Source organism: Panthera tigris, chromosome D2 (assembly GCF_018350195.1).
Source record: "Panthera tigris isolate Pti1 chromosome D2, P.tigris_Pti1_mat1.1, whole genome shotgun sequence".
Taxonomy (NCBI): domain Eukaryota; kingdom Metazoa; phylum Chordata; class Mammalia; order Carnivora; family Felidae; genus Panthera; species Panthera tigris.
Window position 1 is genome coordinate 11,309,241 of NC_056670.1, and position 24,531 is coordinate 11,333,771.

Consider the following 24,531-nt stretch of genomic DNA (forward strand, 5'->3'; position numbering starts at 1 on the left):
CACAGAATCTGAAACAAGCTCTAGGCTCTGAGCTGTCAGCACAGAGCCTGACGCGGGGCTCGAACCCACGAACCGTGAGATCATGACCCGAGCCGAAGTCGGAAGCTCAACCGACTGAGCCACCCAGGCGCCCCAAAACAATCTTTTTTAAAGAAATTTCAAATAAAACTATCGTGATGCTGTATTTCATGCGTAATGTCAGAATTCAATCCATAAACATAAGATGAGCAAGAAGAATGAAGAAAACTATGAATTCAGTTTAGCTTGAGTAGGAGCTCATTCCCCCATTCAGTTCCACTTAACTGTATGGGCCACTGTCTGCTCTTCGTTCTAAGAGTTTTTATTAATACCCTCATGAGAATGCCTAGGTAATTACTTCCACATACAAGTCTAAATGTGAGGAGGAAACTAAAGTTCACTCCATTGGTCTCTGGTATTACAGAACCCGTCCCCAAACTGCATGTTAAACTGCTATAATTATAGTTGTGTCTATTCAACAACCGTCAACGGAATGGGGCACAGGCAGGACGACGTATCCATTCGGGAACGAGGCACTGATGACCGACATGTTCCTAAATTACTCGAAAGTAAATGTCGCTTCTGGCCATCTCCTTACTTCAACTACTTCTTATGACAAATCTGGTTTGACCTTAGTTCTTTGACCTTCGCAACGTGACGCGATTACTGAGCGTAAGCAGATCACAAGTATGGCACAGAGCTGTGAGGTAAAAGAATTCTTCCACGTATTTCCCGAGAATTCCTCCAGCTTTCAAGTGGCTGTCCAAAAATCAAATTATTTCCACTTCTTTTTTTTAAACGAATCAAAATATATGTTCTTCGGTTATCATGATGCGTTTCTCCCCCAGTAGAGATTCAAATCAATTAAAGAGCTACTGCCTCCAGACTGAGTTGCCCTTTGCCGCCCGCCCCCCGCCCCGAGTCACTGAAGAGACTGAAATGACTCCGCGTCAGAACAAAGGGGGATAAAGACATTTCTACACAATGATAGTAACAAGACTTGAGTGCAGTGCGAATGTAAAATTTAAGAAATCATTTTTCTTGTGACATGCAACTAAATGCCCAATCTCACTATTTCATCAAGACAAGTCTAACTATCCTTCCTTAAGCAACACCCCTTAGGTTGCTGCTGCCTATTTCTGACTCATTTTCTCCCTCAAGCCATGATCTGACATCTCTTTAAATCTAATTTCACCCGCATAAACATACTGTGCACAGGGCACAAACGGATGTGTTCTTACTGACATCACTCCCTAGAAAGAGCAGTGATTTGCTGAACTGAATACATATTGAGAGTAATTTGACACACAGACATTAACAACATTAACTCAAGAATGATATGAGAAAGGACAGATGTCAACATGTATGCAATGGGACAGCAGATCCAGAACAATAATAAAATATCTTTGAAATGCCCGCTAGTTTTCCCTGCAGTAATAACCAGCTACCTACAGAATCAGTAGAAAATCCACCCTATAAATGCCCCGTTCAAGAAAACACCTATTTAGGGGCGCGTGGCTGGCTCAGTCCGTTGAGCGGCCGACTTCGGCTCAGGTCACGATCTCGCGGTTTGTGAGTTCAAGCCCCGCGTCGGGCTCTGTGCTGACGGCTCGGGGCCTGGAGCCTGCTTCGGATGCTGTGTCTCCCTCTCTCTGCCCCTCCCCCATTGTGCTGTCTCAGTCTCTCTCAAATAAATAAATAAACTTAAATAAAAAACAAACAAACACCTATTTAACCTACAGGTTCTCTAGTGTCCAGGAGAACCGGAAAACTGTAGTCATTGTCAGTGAGCTCAGCTGAGGATCTCTGGGGTCTCTCTGCCACTGAATATTCTCATCGGAGGATGAAAATATTCAGCTATTCAAACAAAAACTATGCTCATCCATTTCTGGCTTCTGAACCTTAGCAGGAATCAGGAGTCCTTCCCCACCCCACACCTACTCCATTCAATTCAAAGAATAGAGGATTTTCCTCGATATAGTTTAGCCTTGCTTCCTCCAAAGCCTATGCTCCAGTAAGCTTTCATCCACATGCCCAGGGTCCCTCGGATTCTCCCACGTCTGACTAAATCCTGCTCTTCTATCTAAATAATAATGACAGCGACAACGAAATCTGCTGATCTCTTACTGCACATCAAGTATTTTCCACGCATTGTCCCACTGAATCTTCCCAGCTCATACTTAAGCTGCATTTCACAGTGGAGAAAAGCAATTCTTAAAGAAATTAAGTCACCCGCACAAGTCACCCAATTGGGAAGTGGCAGAGGTGAGGCCCAAACCCAGGTGTGTGTAGCTCCAGAGCCTTAACTACCAGTCTCTCGCATCTGTAGAAACAAGAGAAGGGCTCTAAGAAGCATCACTTGCTCTAAGTGCTTCCTTTAACAAATCAGAGAATAAATTCCCCAGTGACTAAGACAGGACCTCTTTTTGCTCCTAAGTTTATATAAACATATCACCGCATTTAACACACCTGCCCCCCAATCTTCCCTTGGCTTCCATGAGTAACCTCCCTGGTTCTCTACCTGGCTACCATGCAGACTCTTCTTTGCCTGTCCACATCCCAAACGTCAGCGTGCTCTGGGATACCACCCTCGGCCTCCTCTCTGGTTAGCCTATTCCAAGGCTTTGCGGCCTTTTTAAAGCAATGCCCCAAACTGATCAACACATCCCCCTAATTCCAGCTCTGCCCTCCCTACGTAGGACCCTCATTCCTTCAACTGTCCCCTGGGCACTTGGACTTTACATCCAGGTCAAGCTCTAAGTAAATGACTCAAAAATTCCAACTTCCTGCTTAATGTCCCACGGACCCTCTGTAGTTACCAGTATCCAAACTTTACTCAATCCTTACTATGAAAACTGAATGTCTCCTAATAATCTTTAGCACCATCTCTCTTTACTCAAGCCAGAAACAGCAGGACACCCCGGATCAGATACACTCCCTCATGCTCCACACTGGTTTATCTCTAAACCAGTCAACGTGACCTAAAATGTCTCTGTTCCAGATAGAGCTCTCCATTCTGATGGCCACCCTCCAGGTAAAGTTTCTCCCTTCCTCTTGCACGAGTGCCTACAACAGCCTTCTCCTGGTTTCCCTGATTTGGACTCTCCTCATTGGTGACCCAACCTCCTCCTGCCCGTTAAGACCTACTATTTCTTTACAAGAGACCTGACCATTTCACCCCCACCCCACGCTCCTTCCTAACTACCTCAGAGTAAAAGCGAGCCCATGGTAATGGTACCAAGGATCCTTCAAAAGCTGACCACACTGCTCTCTCTTGTCTGGTCTGTACCTCCGATTCCATCCTGCTCCCGGTCACTCTGGAAGAACAGCTATTTCCACAATACACTACATCCCTTTGAGTCTTCTGTGTTTTCTTCTGTTTGGAATTAATTCCTCAAACCGAGTGCCTTTTGAATTCCCTCTCATCTTGGAGACAAACCCTATCAACACCATCAACATCTTCTTCCCAACCTACTACCAGTGGCATTTTTCATTTAGGGAATTTTCCAGGCTGTGCATGCCACTCTTCACCATAAGCCAGGTCTTCCTGGTAAGAGAGGTACAACTACAACCGAGGCCTCAAAGTGACTTTTCCCAAGGTTAAACAGCTAGTTAAATGAGTATTAACTTTCAGGGTGCCTGGGTGCCTCAGGTGGTTGAGCATCTGACTCTCGATTTCGGCTCAGGTCATGATCTTGTGGATGGTGGGATCGAGCCCTGTGTAGGGCTCTGCACCAGCTTTGGGCAGCCTGCTTGGGATTCTCTTTCTCTCTGCCCCTCCCCAACTTGTTCTCTCTCCCTCCCCACCCCTCTCTCTCTTTCCCAATAAATAAACTAAAAAAAAAAGTGAGTATTAACTTTCTAAATGTTCTCTATATCAAAGTTACAAAACTGAACATGTATTAAATAATAGTTGCCTCACTATATAGGTTCATATTATGAGAAATGTCCACTCAAAGACTTAAAAACACATAATAAACCATCCACACAACGTCTTCTCTCATAGTACTCTCATATATGTGTGTTCAACTCACTATGGATCCATCAATTCATAAAGCAAAGCAGGACATTCAAACCATCCTAAATATTCTATGGTTTTGGATTATTTTTGCACTTTCCCCAGTGACTCCCCAGACGACTTCAGTCTCAGCCCAGCACCAACAAATATTACCATCAGAGAGGTGTTATAGTCACATAAAATATTAGGGAGAGTGGTCAATTTTATCGTGTATGTCAGTAAGTGGGAGGTAATAGGAAAAGGTCCCAAACTTTTGTGCAATTTGAGAACTCTGACTTTAAAACTGAATTTGAGACTAAACATGCCAGAAAGAAATCAAAAGTAAGGAACATGTAATGAAGTTTTAAGTAGTTTAATGTGTTCACTCCTCCCACTCAGTGTATTTTAGTCCAAACTTCTGACCATGTTTTATTTATATCAAAATTTTCAGCAATTCTATCAATAGGTAATAAAAAATACAACATAAGAGAAAAACTTCTATAGAGGCCAACACATGGATTGCTTCAGTGGACAGAGGAGTGTTAGTGGCCCATTTTCTATTAAGCGAATGGTCTTAATTTAAAAATTGTACAAGGGGGCGCCTGGGCGGCTCAGTAGGTTGAGCGTCCAACTTCAGCTCAGGTCACGATCTCGTGGTTTGTAAGTTCAAGCCCCCCATCAGGCTCTGTGCTGACAGCTCAGAGTCTAGAACCTGCTTGGGATTCTATGTCCCATCTCTTTGCCCCTTCCTTGCTTGTGTTCTGTCTCACTCTGTCTCTCAAAAATAAATAAATGTTTAAAAAAAAAACTTTTTAAAATAATAAATTAAAAAATTAAAAATTGCATCAAGGCAAGACTCAGATACACCAGGCTTGGTACCAACCTCCGCTGCTCTTCACCGTGTTCTCCTGAAGGGACAGTGAGGCATTCATCCATGTGTCCGTGCAGCAACCTGAGGACGTCACCACCAATTAGATACCCTGTAAGGATTGAAATTCAGGCACATTTGAACTGTCATGGTCAGATGCCGACAGCCAGGCAGATCATCTGGTCCAATCTTCTATTTGCATAGACAGAGAAACAGAAGTTCAGTGAGGCTTAAGTATCTAGCCAAAATCTGCCTGGCGCCTCTGAGCGCAGGGTTCCCAAGTCCCACCGTCCGTGATGTTCCCGCTAGAAAACATGACCTCAATCCCAGAAAAGCCTCCGTTCCGCATACAAACATGGAGAGGCTCAGAGCTGAACCTATGTAAACGAGGATGATCAGAACAGATGCAGAGATTAACCTGACGCATAAACACTGCCATGGTCTGGCTCTAAGTCCCCCAATCCTGGAAGGTGAGAAGCCTCCCTATTAGCCTCACTGAACAATACTCTGAGGCCAAAACACTGGAGAAAACAACATCTAGGGAGCGAGCACATACAGCACACACAAATAAGCGAAAGGTGGCGGCACAAAAAAAAGAAAATCAATCTTAACACAAACTTCACTTTTAAATAGCAATCGAAACAAGATTCTTAAATGTCACATATCTGCATTCCAGAATACTTGGACACAAAATGCCCTGATTAACAATCTGCTCATTATCACAATTCCAAGGATGACTGTCAACCATGGATCAAGGACAAGCCCTCTAATTGAAGTGGAGGTTTTTTTTTTTTTTTTTTTTTTTTTTTTTACCTTGGGCGGCTTCACTTCCTGAGCTGATTGGGGCCACGCTCCAGAGAGTCTGCTGGAAAGCGGCATCCACGTGTAAGCTGCCATTGCCGTAAGACAAATGCTGTGGGAGAGGCAAAAGAGGGCATCTCTTCAGGCTTTTCGAAAGTCTTACTACGTAAGTGCTTCTGGCAGCTCGAACTTAACACTGCCGATTTGGGAATGTCCACTGAGAACATCTATTTCGATCCTGTCACTCAGGCATTAAGAGACTAGTAGGAAAAAAAAAAAGTTAGAGCTCCTATTTGACTTTAGGTATTTTTGAGCTTCATTCTAAGAGTGACTAACGGAAGCCACTAATCAGAAACACACACACAAAACTACTAAAATCAATTTATGCATTAAAACAGACCATTTTGCTTTGCAGTTCACTGATGGACAAAACTTGACAGAGAGCGGTCACTCACCATTGAAATTATAATTAATTTTTCTACATATCACACTGTGACAGCTTTTGGACGGTGAAATAGGTAAATTCTAAGGGACTTTCACAGGGTCCTTGGAGAACTTTTATCTGCAATTTGGTATGACAGCCAGTAAGTGGCAATATTTCCTAATAGGTAGCTAACCAGCACCCTCCATTTCCTCCAAAATTCAGATACTACAAATTTCAGATTTTCCTTCTTAAAAACAGAAATGTACTAAAATAATATCATATTTCCCATTGAAGAGTCACAATATATGAGTTTTCAAATAATTAGTAAAGAAAAACAAAATTATGGGTAACCTTGCTCATTTTACTGATCACTACTTGGCTGATTCTAGAATTTCAAATACACATAGAACAACCACTTTTTCCTTAGAGTCATTTCGGGTAAACATCACCAATATTCCTGTAATGTTTCTGCAACACTTTTCCAATGCTGATGACAGCCTAAGCTTTTAAGGTCTTTAATTGTGCCAGATTTTCCCCAGAAATCTGACCCGCTTTGTTAAATGAAGAACAATCACGAAGCAGTCACGGGGCGTTCCTGTGCTCCACAGGGCATTGAATATCCTAAACATACTCTCAAGTCATCAGCAAAAACAGGTAAGTCACTATCGTTCTCTTGGGAACAAAATCAAAGAAAATTTTGACATTTGACACTTAGGTGGTCATCTTATCAATAATCTTTCCAATCGATAAGATTCAAAGTTTCCCTGTTGATGCATCATACTTAGCAATAACTTGCTCTGATCTTCTCGTCTTGGCTCACCATCTGCCTTTTTACAACCTTGTCACCTCAGCCTGTCCTTTGGACACCAAATCCCAGTGGACATTTGTTACTGAATTTCTTCCCCAATAGGAGACTCCTTTAACTACTTACAGATAAATTCGTACATGCTCTGCTTCCATAACTAAGGAAGCCATATTTTCCTTCAGAGCAGTCAGAGTGATGTAACTGTTCTGTGTATTTTTCTTTCCCCATCTCATAAGCTATTAGACACAGGTTCACAACTGTATACCTCATATCGAGCAGCATTGTTCACTAAGCAAGAATGTGAAGAAGTCATCCAAACCTTTAAAATCAAAGTAGCATAAAACAAAAAAAAAAAAAATCTGAAGTTATTCTATGAATATTCCCATTTCAATGACCTGAGTCAAAGTAACAGCGCACACACACACACACACACACACACTCACACACACACGCACACACACACAGACACATATCCATATGGATTTTACCAAACCATGAGAAGATGACTCAAAATACCAATGCCTATATCTTTATTTGAATTGAAGTGAAAGCTCATACCATATGATGATAAATTATCGTCGTCTGTCAACACAACACGTTTCACTGAATACGCTACGTATCAAGCACTGTGTTAAATATCAGTAGGTCACATGCTGTACCCTCAGTACACTTGTAACATGGAAGGGAAGGTAAAATACGTCCATATTTTGAGGTAATACTTTAAGGGAAAATAAATATACGTTTCAATGTTAGGTGAACTGTAATTGAAGCGGTCCAGGAATTGAAACGAGACAGCACCTTGGCCAACGTAACCGGAACAGAGCTCGCTGCACTGAGCCTTGAGGACAGACAGCACTTGCACAAGAGAGAAGGCATTCCACGTGGGATGAGAGCATGAGGGGCCAGTAGGACTGCTTGGTCTGGGCCTCACATTTCTGTGTTTAGAGACGCTGTCTCCGAGTAACTTTGTACATACATCGGATTTGGGTATGTATATTAGTAGGTTAATGTGCTAAAGTAAATATTTAAAACATGCCAAAATTTTTTATGAAACAATTTACATTTTGTAAGCCAGTTTGGAGGTTTTCATTTTTAATATGCCAGAAACCTCATAAATGGAAGTGGCCTGGACCTCTTTGTTCCTTTAAGAGGCTCTGATAAGGGGAATGTTATGACACAGACAAGGGGGTACCCAAAGGGACAGACATATGGGAACACAGGATACAGCAGAGAGTTCCATGTTGGGGGCTGAGACCATATACTTAGTAATACAGTGAGATATGGATCAGCAGATAAACAGGTACCAGAACATGGGAGCACCTTATGCTTCAGACAATAAGGAGCTGCTGGGGGCACCTGGGTGGCTCAGTCGGTTAAGCATCCAACTTCAGCTCAGGTCATGATCTCATGGTCTGTGGGTTCGAGCCCGGCGTCGGGCTCTGTGCTGACAGCTCAGAGCCAGGAACCTGCTTCAGATTCTGTGTCTCCCTCTCTCTCTCTGCCCCTCCCCCCCCATGCGCCCTTCCCCCCATCAAAAATAAATAAACATTAAAAAAATTTTTTAAAAAATAAGGTGCTGCTAGGGGCACCTGGGTGGCTCAGTAGGTTAAGCATCCGACTTCAGCTCAGGTCATGATCTCGCAGTTCATGAGTTTGAGCCCAGTGTGGGGCTCTATGCTGATAGTTCAGATCCTGGAGCCTGCTTCAGATTCTGTGTCTCCCTCTCTCTCTGCACCTCCCCCACATTCTCTCTCTCTCTCTCTGTCTCTGTCTCTCTCTGTCTCTGTCTCTCTCTCTCTCAAAAATAAAATAAACATTAAAAAAATAATAGTAAGGAGCTGCTGTAGTGAAAAATAATGGGGGTGGGGAGGAGGGTTAAGATGCAATTTTCAAATCCTATCTAAACCTAAAGATAAATAATATGTATGAGAGGACCATAAAAATATGAAAGTTTCAGTCTGCTGAATAAAGTTCAAAAAATGTCCTTAAGATCATATTGCAGCACATAAACTTACTTAATAATGCCCACTCTTCTCAAGAAAATATTCTCTGGGCATAACTATTCTGGATGTCTCTAATTAATTTTGCTGCTTAAACAGCTAAGGGAAATCTAAAGATACACAACATCGTCAGACCTGTCGGATGAAATATTCAGAAAGCAGTAACAGTTGCAATTACTGAAACTAAGACTAGTTGTCCTTAAAGCAAAACAGATGTTGTCAGAGGTTGAAAGCAAAGTTGGCCTTAGGCTGAAACATGTAACTATTCTGGAATTTACATGCTTACAGTAGCATCAACCCACCAGCAGAAGTGGAGGGGCCTGGGGCCCCCTCCACTCCTTCATGTCACCGTGACCTTTGTGTTGGTGACTCTCCAGATCGAATACACACAGGAGTCAGCTGAGGATCTTGTCCAAACATGCATATTTGAACCCAGGAAGTGTGGAGGGGCCAACCAAGGCTGCTGGCCCCAAAACGGTGTTTTGAGTAACAGGACATTGTATGACAGAATCACAAAATCTCAGAACTAAGAGAGGATATTATAAATCATCTTATGGGAGTTCTTTTTTTTTTTTTTTTTTAATATTTACTTATTTTTGAGAGAGAGAGACACAGACAGAGCGTGAGTAGGGGAGGGGCAGAGAGCAAGGGAGACACAGAATCTGAAGCAGGCTCCAGGTTCTGAGCTGTCAGTACAGAGCCCAACATGGGGCTCAAACCTATAAACCATGAGATCATGACGTGAGCTGAAGTTGGACATTTAACCGACTGAGCCACCCACACGCCCCATGGGAGTTCTTAACCAAAACTCCACTTAGAGAACGTCTAGTTTTCCTTGTAATCCTATGTATATGTTTCATGTATTTTAAAACATTGATGACAAGCGGTCAATAAGCTTCATCAGATTACCAAAGGGGTCTATGGCCCCTAAATTTTTAGGAATATCTGAATGCAACCCTTATGGGATGCATTCATTCAACACAAATATTTCTTAAGTGTCAGGCACTTGGGTCCTGGTGAGCAACATTCTGGATACATTAGCATCCAGTGACAGGAAACACAAGTACATAAGACATATCACCCCTCGGGCTTCATTTTCTCCTTCTGAGAAAAAATGAGGGGCACAGAATAGACACTCTTTCCGAAAGGAATATTCTATGATTCCATCATTGGAGCCACAGAGAGAGAAAAAAAAGGCTCAAAGTAAATAAAAATGTTTGCTGCAAAATAATTAGCTTGAAAAGATTTATGATCGCTGTCCTTTTTAGTTATCAGTATTTTATGCAACTTGAGGCAATTCAGCAACTTCTTATGTAGTCAAAACACCTTGTACTTCTTATGAGAAATTCAGAGATGGGTAGGGGAATGGTGGGGAAATTCTTATGAACCCGAGAATGCCTTATTTAAGCATCTGCCGACCATTCTTTAGATTGTGGGGTTCAGCTTGGCCTAATTTCTTTCAGACAATGGCAATGTTTTCATGGATCTTTAAAAAATCTGTATGTTTCTATAGGTGACCTAATTAAGAAAAAATTAGTCAAAAAATCAATGTGTCCAATGCAAGTAATCCAATCCATGGATTGAAGACTTCTGTGTGTACCAGGGTGATCTGATGTCTTTCTAAACCAATAAAAGTTGTGGTGTATGCTTTATTTGTTCAGTTTGAAATAGATTCACAGTCAGCACTACCTACACGGCCATGTTTTCTCTATTTGAAGTTGTGTATCTGTCTTACATTTAAGCTGCTTTGTCAATTCTTCTTAAAAGAAAAAAAGTAAACAGTTCCAATAGGGACACAGGGATTTTGTTTTTCTTCTTGGATATCCTGAAAGGAGGATGAAGGTATCATTCCATATGAGAATATGAAACAGCAAGGTGAGAAAAGACCATATTTGGATGAGCGGTTGGCAACAACTTATTTCTAGAAATAAGACCCCTTATTCCTTGGAAATCATGTGCAGAGAAGCAACATACGAAGTAGAGGGCACAGCCCGGGCTGCTTGGTGTCCAACACAGCGCCCTCTTCTGTCCACGGGGCACGGCTGCAGAGGACAGGGTGAAAATCAATCGTGTAAAGTCAATTTTACCCATTAGCACCCCAGCAGTTGTAAGCTTTATTAGAGTACCTAAAGCCCAATTCAGCTTAACCATCTCTGTTAGTGGAGGAAAACCAGATCAAAGGTCCACAGGCACTAATGACTAGAAAGTTATAAAATCAATGGCTGGAAAAGTTTATTTTAAGTAGTTATTTTTAACGAATGTGTTTTCAGCCAAAGTTATTAAATTATTTACTTTGAAACACATCAGCAACTTCTCAGAATGTGAACCTGGCTTTCCACGGTAGACCTCTATTTAAAATCAGCTATATTACTCCCTTTACTCCTGCCTTCCCGACTTCTTCTTCTTCTGGTTAAGTATCTGCAGTGTCGTTAGCCATTCTCCACAAGGACAAATCTCCCAAGTAAACAGTAACTCACTAAGCAACTCTCTGGTTTGGATCAAAGAATTTCATCTTTTTAACACCCCTGTGAATTACGTTCTTTATTATCACCATATTGCAGGTGAGGAAAGTGAGGGTTTTAAGAAGTTCCATGACTGGCCCAGGCTCATACTTACCAGGCCCTACACTAATAAACAGATATTTGTACACAGAGCCCATTTTTAGTTATTTAGGCGCAGTATATGGGTTATTCCAGCTGCTGCTATTCCAAAATCCTTTTGCTCCCTCACTATTTACCCTTATCAGACTTTCTCCAGATCCTTGTAATCAACGACAGCAAGAGTGTGAAATAATTAAACATCCCTATACCCTATACCCATAACCCAAACTGTAACACATACTTACTGCCTTACAATATTCTTCTACAGTTCCCTATGTATTTGGTTCGCTTCTTCCACTAATGCTTTGAGGGCAGAAAGCAGGTGCAATGTGCCCTTGGTCTTTCCTGCAGTTTTTATGGCACGCTAGGTACACAGAGATGAACACTGAAAGCACTGACTTCATGCCCAAATAAAAGCGAAATCTGAACAGTCCGGGTGACCACTGTTTGTAGCTCACTAAAAGCATACCAGAAAAGGAACCTGGGTGAATTGGCTAAACTGTAGCTGGAAAATAATTCGTGAATTTCATTTATCATGAGATTTATTTCTAAAGGCAAGAGAAGGTGAACCTCATGCATTATGATTATTGATACTATTCGTCTAAGTGCTTTTGAAATCATACCTTATTCACATTCATTATCTGATTGGCTCATCCTAGTAAACTTGTGTTAAATATAAGCACCAGCATTTTGCAAGTGGGAAAGCCAGAATTCAGGGAGTTCAGGGAATTAGTGGCAGAAGGGATGCTAAGAAGCATTGTCCCCAGTGAGATTCCGAGTTTTCTACTCCTTCAGTACCTAACAATGGCATCCCGTCAGGTAAACTCTGCTATGTCGTGGGAAGTACAAATTGTACAGCAAAAACATGCACAGTCATGTCCAAATCAAAATAAGATATGTATACACTTAAAAGCACGCAATGATTATTTTTAGCTGCTACTGGTTTCCAAGTAAACTTACAACTCTAAATATCTATCTCCTGATCAAGATGTACAGCACCTTCACAGACACAGCATGTGCATACAGCAAGGGCTTAATAAATGCTTCTTTGACGAGCTGACATGTCTGTATTACCCCAGAAGCATGGATGGTGCCCGCTTCCACCCACACTGGTCAAGAGACAAAAGGAGAGAAACATTCCCAGGCCTCCCTTTGTCTGTTCAACATTAGATGTTCCACTTAATGTAACAGTCCTGTGAGTTAGACCATCACTGTTCCATCATTTCCTGGTCTTTATCATCAACTCTTTCCACAGAGCAAGTGAAACAAAACCATTCTTCCGAGATACGTCTCAAAATTGGAACGAAATGTGTTGATAAGCACAGTCTGACTCCCAACAGCCCAAACCCACCCTATTTCCATGTTCCCAGAGCAAGGGGCACCAGCTACCTTCTTGATCTTAAATCGACTGCGCAAAAAGAGCTTCTTTTCATTGATGGCAGTGGGAATACACTTGCTATAAATCAGTGTCTGCTTAACTGCTACAATGTTCCATTTCTGATTTTTATTTCTATCATCATCCGCTGTGATGTTTGGAAGTTTTTTATATAAATATTCATGGAAAGTTGATAATTTATACTTACTGTTTTTTTTTCATTAAGATTTCTTTATTTATTTAAGTAATCCCTACAGCTAGCGCGGGGCTCGAACTCACAAACCCCAAGATCAAGAGCCACATGGTGCACCGACTAAGCCAGCCAGGTGCCTCTGTTGAGTTCCTTTTTCAACCTCAAAATAAAAAGAACACTTTGCATTGGCATCCTTCACACTTCCATTGTTTTCACTCTTCTGAAAACTTGGGTGCAGCAAAAATACAATTTACTAAGTAAGTTAAATTAATTATATAACGGCCTCGCCACAAAAATAAAATACACCTTCAATGATACAATACAAACTTCTTTTTTCACACTCCCATTTCTAACCCCCACCCTCTGAAACCATGCCGTGTCAATGAGAGACCGGAACTGGTTTTTATTTCATCTATTTCTCCTTTGTCAACATGGCACAAGTTCCTCATATACTAATTTGCTTTCGTACATGTCAAAATAGGTAATCACAATCCCCTTAACACAGCCTTCGGTGGGCACAAAATAAAGTCCGTGGAATTTTGAATTCCTGATTAGACTGCATTTGCATGTCATTAATAAAATAACCTGAGAACAGGTGCTGTCAGTATCATGAACACACAAACTAAGGGCACAAGGGAAGCCTGTCTAAATAAAGCCGGGAAGCCACACTTGCACACAGGTCACATGAGTCCCTTACTTAAAGTTATTTATAACTCATCAAAGAGAGATACAGCCTTGTCTCTAAGCAATTTCGTTAGGGAATTTGCAGTCTTGGGTTTACGGTGAAAACTTCATGGACCCAACACTCAACACCCAACCCCTCCTGCCACACTTACCAGGTACCTCTCAGAGGACACACTGACTAAGATGAGGTCATCTCCAACGCGCACCTTTTCTCCTTCCGACCTCTGCTTGGAAGCAGGATGAATGGTCCACCAACAAGCCTCACCTGCAGGACGATTGGAAAGGGGAAACACGAAGAGATGCCTCTTATTTTAAAATCGATTTTGTCTGCCAGCGCCTCCAAAATCAAAGAGTCTTTCATAAAACAAGTCTTCAAGTCGGTCTCCCGATAAATAAATAAAATGGTTCTTCTCACCCAGCTTTCAGAAGTTTGAAAGTTCACTTGCAGTTTACTGCAAGTTCGTCTGGTAGACCACGGAACTCCAAAGACCGAGGCCCAATTAGCTTAGGGTAAACACATGGCAAAATGCGCAGATTCTCTGCAATGGAACCCGGTTGTGACATTTTGGGAAGTTTGGTGCCTCCCTCCCCACCCCGCCGCCCCCCACACTGAGAATTGCTTACAAGGTATTTATTTATTGTACCATATGGTCAAATCTACCAGTCATGCTGGTCTTACTGCATTCCTTCTATAATCACATGTTCCTTGCTCTCTGTAATAACCTCTAGTTTTCCGGCACATGATTTTCAAAAGGACTTGGCGTTTGCAATGTTGTGACAGTTGCATTATAGCATTTTAAAAACTCTGTACTTTGGGGGGATGCTAATTAAAAGTAGATGCAAAGTGTTGTCACTGAAATGTTACTATCCTGTGCCTTGTTTTATTTTTTATTTTACTTTCTAAAAAAAATTTTAATATTTATTTTTGAGAGAGAGGTTGAGAGAGAGCACAGGAGGAACAGAAAGAGAGGGAGAGAGACACAGAATCCAAAGCAGGCTCCAGGCTCTGAGCTGTCAGCGCAGAGCCCGATGCGGGGCTTGAACTCACGAATCATGAGATCATGACTTGAGCCGAAGTTGGATGCTTAACCAACTGAGCCACCCAGGAGCCCCTTATTTTTTATTTTCAAATATGGTAGTTTCTACTTAACTAAGGGTAAAATATAAGAGAATCCTACTATAGAAGGATACATCTTAAAAATATCTGGGTACACATTAACTCAAATAATTTCTTCCAGAACAAGTCAAGCATAAGCCTCCTGAGCCACACATCAATCCATTCTTCAGTCCCATTAGCTAAAAAATAAACTTAAGCAAACAATTCTTCAATGTGTTTAAAGTTCCTTTTAAAATCTAAATCTAAGTTCTATCCAAAACTGCGAGTAGGGTTTTAGTGATCTCTGTTATCTAATACTCATTCTTCCCCTTTGACCAGCTTTATTATTTTTCAGAACACTTATTTTCTTTCTTTCTTCTTCACCAATTCCCCAATGCCAAAATAAGTTCCATAATAGCAGGGGCTTTGTGTTTTTGTTCACTGGGGTTTCCCCAGCTGCTACTAGCAAATTGTAGGCACTAAATAAAAATTCACTTTGCATAAATGTGTAAATTAACCATCAAATACCACTTCTTAAGCATTCTTACAGCCAACATGTCATGTGCCCTGAGATGCTTTCCTTGTATAGACCACAGTCTTACTTGAATGTCACCTTGCAGGGTTCTTTATCTTTATTCACTCAGTTCACATTTTTAGGGTTGCAGGGAGTTTTTCATTCATTCACTCAAATGTTTATCAAGCAACCACACTCTGTCAATCACTGCTTTAGAAGTTGGGGATACACAGTAAACAAGGAATGAAAAGTTATCTGCCTTGTGAGTTTAATTCTCACAAGGCAGGCCGACAACAAGCAATAAATATAATAATTCAGCAATTCAGATGATGTAAAAAGCTACGGGAACACAGTACACCATAAAGGGATCACACACTGGCAAAGGGACTGCCTTATTTTGTTGTTTTGACGATTATATAATCATCTCAGTGTATGAAAACAAATTCTAGATCGTACATGTATTTGACTCTTTTTGAGAGACAGAACTAAAGACTTTTTCATGTCAATGTTGCTGAAGTAAATTAAAATGAGGAAACATTTCAAAACTAGCAAAAATGCAGAGAAATGATCAAGCTTCTAAAAATAAAAGTAATATTCCTCGTTTTGGTGCCTGGGGTTCTGGAATCTGTCATGCATGGTGATGTGTTGGTCTATGAAAAGTTAATTAGGTTGGTGAATATTTATCTTTATCCACTGGTTGTCTGTGAAAATTTTAGAAGGTGGTATTTTATTTTTTAAAATTTATTTTATTTATTCATTTTGAGGGGGAGAGGGGAGGGAGAGAGAGAGAGAGAGAGAGAGAGAGCAAGAGAATCCTAAGCAGGCTCCACACTGTCCACGCAGAGCCCAGTGTGGGGCTCAAACCCACAAACTGTGAGATCATGACCTGAGCTGAAATCAAGAGTCAGTGGCTTAACTGACTGAGCCATGCAGGCGCCCCTGGGAAATTATTTAAAAAGGTGGAAAGGGGAGAGGTATGAGGGGATAGCTTGACCCCTCCCCTGAAAGGAAGTACTCAATAAGAGTTGGTCTGTTTCCTTCCTTTGTTTTCTACTTGGTCTTTATTTTTATTTTTAATTCCAATTTTTCATTTAATTCCATAAAGTTTTGATTTATTTTTATTTTTAATTTTTATTTTTAATGCATGCTCATTGTAAAAGAAAATAATCAAATTGTACAGAGGCATATAAAGCGTAAAGTCCTCACTGCACTGAGAACAGAAACACCAACAGAGTCTATGTTCTCCTACTTTGATTCTTTCCAAGGGTAAATTGTGTTAATGTATGCATTTTCTGTTTCAAAATATAAAAATATATGTGTATTTGGACAGATATGTAGCCCTATGGACAGAGAAATGAGGCAGACTTTCATTTTTGACCTTTTTGTTGGAATCCTGACATGAAGCATGCTACATTTTTTAGACTTAAAATGTAGTAAATATTGTATTTGTATCCAAATCCCTAAGAAGAATGTTTGAGGTACAGTTTGAGTAACCAGTTAATTATGTGGGAACGACCAACCAATAGAAACAATATACACTTCCTCCTTCTACTAAAAATCTTCCTTAGAAAGTCATTCGTTTTTTTCTTGACTCCATCCATAAGAACATTTATCTAATGGATCTCCATGGCTTACAACTTCTCCCAGTCCAATCCCTGCCATGCTCTCTCTGAGCACGGCCTCACTGGGGCCCAAGGCGCTCACCTGTTGTGTCCTCTTGCAAGCCAACGTCAAAGGCCAGTTTATCAGTTGAAGACCGGGAGGTGGACAGACAGCACAGATACTGAAAGACAGAGAGTCAGTAGTTGTTGCTAAACATTTACGGTCCTGTGGGAGTTTAATTCTGACGCGTCATTTGCTATCATCAGTCTATCTCTGCTCTATCAGTCTTCTTCACATCTGGATGCTTCTGTGCACGGCCCCGATTTTTCATTGTGAGGGAGAACAACACTCATATGGCATTCATTAGGAGCAATGCTCTAAGGGAGATGCAGTCCTTTTTCTCCTCATGAAAAGACTTAGGAAATGTGTTCTGTCAGTAAAAGAAAACACATAACTGGGGATATGTTTGTATATCTCCCTTCATGTGATATTCATGATCGTAAGCAAAAGTACAACCTGATCTGACAGAAATCTTTCTCCCAAACAGAAATTTGAAATCTATTCACTCTCATCTTCTAGCTCTGGTTTCATTTTTGAAATTTTAACTCTCGGGGAACCTAGGTAGCTCAGTCGGTTAAGCGTCCGACTTTGGCTCAGTTCATGATCTCACAGGTCATGAGTTTGAGCCCCACGTCAGGCTCTGTGCTGACAGCTCAAAGCCTGGAGCCCGCTTCGGAGTCTGTGTCTCCCTCTCTCCCTGCCCTTGTCTCCCTACTTCTCTCTCTCAAAAGAATGAATGAATGAATGAATGAACGAACGAACAAACATTAAAAAAAGTTTTTTTAAATAAAATAAAATTTTCACTCTCTGAAATTCATCTGAATTCATTTTGGTGTGCAACATGTCACCTCACTGAAGTGAGGTTCTATCACGTGTATACGAGTGTGTGATTCCCTATGAGTAACTGAACTCTTGCAACACCATCATCTCCTTCCATCCCCCCCCCTTAAGTTTCCCTAACTGTATATGCTCGAACATAAAGTCTAGCATAATTTTTCAGTCCACCTTCCTGAACCGTACCCCAACCTCAGAAATCTTGCAAACTGGTATAAGAATGAGGACACAAGGATGAACGTAGTATAAGGTCAAGATACACTATCATCTACGTAACAAGTGCACTGCCAGCAAGACCAGGAGCCCTGCAAAGAGTACTCAGAGACGATTCTGGGGATGGAGCAAGTCCAGACCTCTCAGAGTTACCGAACAAATAGGGCAAAGCCTAGAAAATTCCTTCTATGAAACAGGATCCACCCACCTCAGTGGGAGTCAGTAACTGTGAAGAGGCGAGAGTGAATCAATTGGGACAGATGTGCCGGCACATTAAGTGGAAGTCAGTGCCATGGGGATGTAAAATGAAATTAACATGGAGATTCCAATTCTGCCTTTTGTCTACAAAACACTGGCTCCCAAAATTATACAAAAGTTGCTTTGAGGGTCCTCAAAAATGTTCTGAGCCAGTGTAGGACTGTGAGTCTCACCTTGAGAAAGGCTGCCCACGGTGATACCTGAGGTTCATAGACTTTAGCTCTAAATATATTAAGTGTCTTCCTTTATCTTATTAAAGTCTTCTGTTACATCCTGCAATAATTACAGTACTGGGTACTATAAATATTACCATAAATTCTCTCTTCCAATAATATTCACAACAACTATGAGGTAGGTAATATAATTATTCCACTAAATGTTGATTAAGTTCCATGAGGACAAGGATATGATCTTATTCACTACTATACCCAGCACCTAAAACAGTACCTAGCACACTTGAGAAAGTGAGTCTGAACCCAGATTGACTGACCAAGTTCTGGAATAGAATTCTTTCCATGAAGTTTTAATGCACGATGGCTGTATGCAAATAGGTTGTATTTATGTATTTATCTAGTATCCAGCCACTTTACTAGAGTATTTTCCTAAATTTTATTCCTTATATTGCTGTGTCAGCCAAGAGATCCAGAACCATGTTAATGTACTTTTGGTTTTGTTTATTTGTTTGACTTGGTTTTGTCAAGAACCACCTTAGTGTTTGACAATTAAGATTGATGTTGATTATTGAATCGATGTTTATATTTTATCACTGAGAAATTAATCATCAATGCTTAGTTTTTATTAGAAATGGGTGTCGAGTTTTATTAAAACCTTTTTCAATACCTGTTAAGATGATCACAATTTTTCTTATCTGGCCTATTTATATGATGTAGCACATTAATAGAAATGATATTATTAAGTCATCATTAAAATGGTATCTACAGTTTTCCTATACTTCTCTTCCTATACTTTTGAATTCCATTCACCAGAGCTTTAGGTCAGGTTTTCACACTGGTAATCATGAATAAGACTCAAAATTTTAAGTTTATTTTGAGAGAGAGAGAAAAAGAGCATGAGCGGGAGGGGCAGAGAGAGGCAGAGAGACAGAATCCTAAGAAGGTTCTGCGCTGTCAGTGCAGGGCTCAAACACAATGAACTGTGAGATCATGATTTGACGCTTAACCAACTGAGCCACCCACGTGCCCTGACTGACAATTTTTTATATGTTTTTGGGTACTGATACTGAGGCTATGCTTGGTCACCTGTTCTGAAGTGATTTACATAATATCAGAATTATGTAAATCTCTAAAACAGATTTTCTTCATGAAAGAAACAATCAATTATATTATACTTCTAAATGTTGGACCATCATGTATTCATGAAAATTATATTGATGAAGAATTTAAATAATGTGGAAAATGCTTATGCTACAATAATATGTTTAGAAAATCAGGATATAAATTTGGTTATGTAGTAAGATCTCAATTATGTAAAAAATTAACAGAAAGGATTAAATTTTTATTTTTATTTTTTAACATTCATTTATTTTTGAGACAGAGAGAGACAGAGCATGAGCAGGGGAGGGTCAGAGAGAGAGAGGGAGACACAGAATCCGAAACAGGCTCCAGGCTCTGAGCTGTCAGCCCAGAGCCCGATGCAGGGCTCGAACTCATGGACCGCGAGATCATGACCTGAGCCGAAGTCGGACGCCCAACCGACTGAGCCACCCAGGCACCCCAAGGATTAAATTTTTTTAAAGTCCCTACACATTCTTCTCCCATTAACATGATCATGAAGAATTGTGTCATCTGTAATTTCCAAATCTTATAAAATAAATATGTATTGGTTTTATAACCTAGTAACGCTTTTACAAGAGTAGAATAAAACTTTTATGCATTTTACAAACTATATAAAATAATAATGCATATTATATAACATAAAAATATATAGAAGTATATCAAGTATGTATCTAGATAGACAGATATGTATATGAGTATCTATACCTATATGGATAACACTGTGGATATAGACTTTTTCAATGTTATCCTTCAGTAATTTTCTAATAAATTAACTGTTTAATTTCTTTAATTATAAAATTTAATTTTCTAATAAATGAACTGTTTAAAACAAAAACAGAAATGAGTAATATTTATTTGACTCTTACACCTCTGTCTTCTTAAAACCAGTCTATCAAAAATTAAGATAATAAAAAATAGGAGTCGTAAATGATAGAATTGAGGGACTTTACAGATCATCTAAGCTAACTCTCATTTTTTAAATGAGAAAAAATAAATAAGGTACAAAGATACTAAAGAATGCATCCATCCCAATTTATTAATACCATCAATGAAATGCTAGTACCAACACTTCCTGCTGATGTATATCCAAATGAGCCCTGTAAGAGATGAAATCAAAATGCATACTCACCATGCCACTATAGGAATGGCGTAGCAATATGGCATGTCCGTACAGGAGTGTTCGATGACCACCACCTTGAGCAGTCTACATAGAAAGAAGAAAGGGTCGACAAGAAAAAAAAAAAGAAGAGTAAACTTAACTACGTCAATAAAATACTCTCTTGCTATCAAGGAAACATTTAATAGGAAGGAATAAAATAAAAGTAAGCAAAGTGCTGTGATAAGAATGTTTAAGTTGGAATAAGGCTACCAAGAAAAATCTCTACTGAGAGCCTGACAGTTGATCTAGTTCTTGAAGAATGAACTTGATTTTGGTAACTGTAAGTACTTACCAGAATTTGTAATTACTTATTTATAGTTGTTTATTGTCTCTATTTCCCATTACATTGTGAGCTGCACTGGGCAGGGACTACGGTACCTTAGTCACCCACTGTACCCCAGGTTCCTGGCAAAATGCCTGGCACACAATAAGGACTAAATAAATATCTGTTCAATGAAAGAGAACTCCTAAAGCACAGAATGGATCAAATCATCTACAGGTTTGAAATTGTTTCATGCCTTCCAACTGTTTTTTTTTTTTTAAGAGTCCAAATTTTTTAATATGAAATAGAGAAATGCTTCTCAAATTTTAGCATACTTACAAATCACTGGGAAAGCTTACTAGGATAAGGAGTGAGGATACTGACTTATTTATACTTCAAGAAGTGAAGAAAGTACATTAATATATTTTTTTAAGTTTATTTATTTATTTAGAGAAAGAGACAGAATGTGCACAAGTAGGGGAGGGGGAGAGAGAGAGAATCCAAAGCAGGCTCCATGCTGTCAACGCAGAGTCCATTGTGGGGCTTGATCTCATAAACCATGAGATCATGGCCTCAGCCAAGATCAAGAGTTGGACGCTTAACCAACTGAGCCACCCAGGTGCCCCAAGAAAGTACGTTAATATATTATACTACTATAGCTCTTTTCACTCAAAAGATACCTGCTTCCTACTGTTCCGTACAACTCCTTAGGATAACTTTTTTTTACATGTTATGCTCAAAAGACCTCAGAACCATTCTTAAAACAGGTCTTGAAAGGGATTCAAATAAGAAAACCTGCTTTAAAAAAAGGAGAATCGCTTTTTTCATACACTGAAAGGGAAAAATCTACTTTGCAAAATCATATTCCTTCTCAGAACTAGGCACTCTTTGAAAAGTATTCATTTCTTTTAAAATAATGTTTGATTCGTGTAGCCAAGAACAATTTTATTCACCTTGCCTGATGTGGATCACTCTGACAGGAGCTTACCTTTTCATACCACATATAGGTTCCACAGCCACAAAATACAACTGACCTTGAGTAACACTTAACAGTCACACCAATCAAAATAAGATTTTTTAAAAATGAAGGACAAGGCCTTAGATTTAACCCAAAAGTGGCAAATGATCCTTTTACTCTGACACTTTGCTTTAGTTCACTTATATAATAATATGTACACATACACACACGCGCACACACACACACACATATATGTAAATGTTCAAATTGGTTAAGGGAGATATTCCAATTACAGATTTTATACAACTAGGCAATTATAGATTTTACACTATAGATTTCCTCACCACTTAAATACAAATTTATGCTGCAGATTTAGTTTTAATAGAACTGAAAAAGTATGCAAATAACCCACACTAAATTAACTTTGTTACTTAAGAGAGCACAATTAACACAAAGTGAATGCAATTTCTGTCACATGGTCCACACTACTTTTTCTCTAATGTCTCATTTTATTTTTTATATTTATTTAAGTCATCTCTATCCCCAATATAGGGCTTGAACTCACGACCCCGAGATCAAGAGTGGCATTCTCTTCAGAAGGAGCCAGCTAGGCACCCCTCTGTGTCATTTTAAATGGTACTACTCCAATTACCTCTAAATCAGAAAAAAATAAAGTGTGTAATTTCCATACTTGAGCATATATTGGATAATTGTTCATTCAACAAACGTATATGAAAACAATTATGTATGTGAGATTGATTCAAAGAGATACCTTGGTTCTTTTCTGTGTTTTTTTATTTTGTTTTTTGATTTGGTTAGTTGTGTCAATGTTTTTGTTAAATTTGGCCTGGTCCTTGCTTTAATTTAAGTGAACAAATATTTAGGGACTTCCTCTGATATTGGGAACTTCTGGTACTTTATGAAGTGGCTATACCGAATACTAGCCAGTTCTAGAGTTCTTCCTTCAACACTCTACAACACTGTGCTTCAGGTAGACTATTGGACTTCCCTTGAGAATTTCAATGAGAAAAAGATCATCACTGCTAGGTGATGTATCAGGACCCCAGAACAAAGGTCCATTTTCCCTTTAGCCTCCCAAACCTAAACCTATAAGGACTCAGCTGTATAACCATATTATGCTTTGGGAATCCCGCCAGGACCAACTAGGTTAAGAGTCAATCAAGCTAATGTAGTTCAAGGCTGGCCCCCTTTCAAGAACATACACAGGAAAAAAATAATCTTAGTGGTTTTTGAAGTTAACCTATTAACCGTTTTTTGGACTCTGACACATGGGCAAACTAAGCATTGCTTTCAATTGTACCAATTTAGAAAAGTAGAAAAATGACATTTTACGTGAGACAAATAGACTTTTAGTTCCCACGAAAGCCATCTATACTCTAACTAGTCCTGCTAATTCTCCATTAAGTATCACACGAAAGAAACACTCTGTCCTATGTGTTAGAAGACTACTGTCTGAGAGGTACAGTGCACTTGATGCTAAGGGTAGCACGCATAATATTTTCTTATTTTCAATAAGAACTGAAAGCTCTAATTATTCATTTACTCAACAACTATATACTGGATCCCACGTAGTTTCCTTCAAATATTTGCACACTAACAACAAAGAAAACAAGTTTAAGAGTTACTTCTTTGTGGGGTGCCTAGGTGGCTTAGCCCGTTAAGCATCCAACTTCGGCTCAGGTCATGATCTCACAGTCAGTGAGTTCGGGTCCTGCGTCGGGCTCTGTGCTGACAGCTCAGAGCCTGGAGCCTGCTTCGGATTCTGTGTCTCCCTCACTCCCTGCCCCTCCCCTGCTTGTGCTCTGTCTCTCTCTTGCACTCTCAAAAATAAATAAACCTTAAAGCATTTGTTTTAAGGAGCTAATTATTTGTATGATTCTTAATGCCTCCAACTATGGGATGCATTATCATCAGATCCTTTTCGTAAAAATATTACCTGGAACTTACAAGTCCTTGAATACATTTCCAAGCATGACTTAGGTTCTACCCGTCCCTGAAAATGCAGCTGCTGGTACCCTAGCCCTGCCTCTAAGGTTGGTTGAGTCTGTGATGTATTTAGTGAGCTGCTGGTTATCAGCCCTTCATGGGCCCCCCCAGCAGAACCAGGATCTGGAAATCAGCTCCTGCTAGACTACTGTGGTCTCCTGTAGACGATGAGGGTCTATGTTAAGGTGCTACTGCCATTTTAGGTGGAAAAAATAACAAAAACATCAACAACTATCATTTCCAAACTCTCTCAGTACTTCTGATGTTGGAGAGCTAACCATCAGTTATTAAAAGGTGAAATTTGACTTTCTGAAAATATCAGCTAAAAACACGTTTTCAGGGGCGCCTGTGTGGCTCAGTCAGTTGGGTACCTGACTGTTGACTTTGGCTCTGGTCATGATCCCAGGGTCACAGGATCGAGCCCCATGTCTGACTCCACACTCAGCATGGAGATTCTCTCTCTCTCTCTCTCCCTTTACTTCTCTCCCCCTATTCGTGCTCTCTCTAC

The 24,531-nt window shown here is 40.0% G+C and overlaps 1 protein-coding gene across 1 annotated transcript in view; it reads right to left on the bottom strand.

Moving 5' to 3' along the window:
* RYR2 (ryanodine receptor 2) overlaps positions 1-24,531 on the bottom strand; it is a 753,483-nt gene that overhangs the window by 428,367 nt on the left and 300,585 nt on the right. Inside the window, exons 6-10 of the mRNA XM_042960054.1 lie at positions 20,767-20,841; positions 17,080-17,158; positions 13,918-14,030; positions 5,697-5,796; positions 4,899-4,995 (exon numbers count right to left, since the gene is read on the bottom strand). Of these exons, the coding sequence (XP_042815988.1) occupies positions 4,899-4,995; positions 5,697-5,796; positions 13,918-14,030; positions 17,080-17,158; positions 20,767-20,841 (464 nt within the window). The remainder of the gene's footprint in view (positions 1-4,898; positions 4,996-5,696; positions 5,797-13,917; positions 14,031-17,079; positions 17,159-20,766; positions 20,842-24,531) is intronic.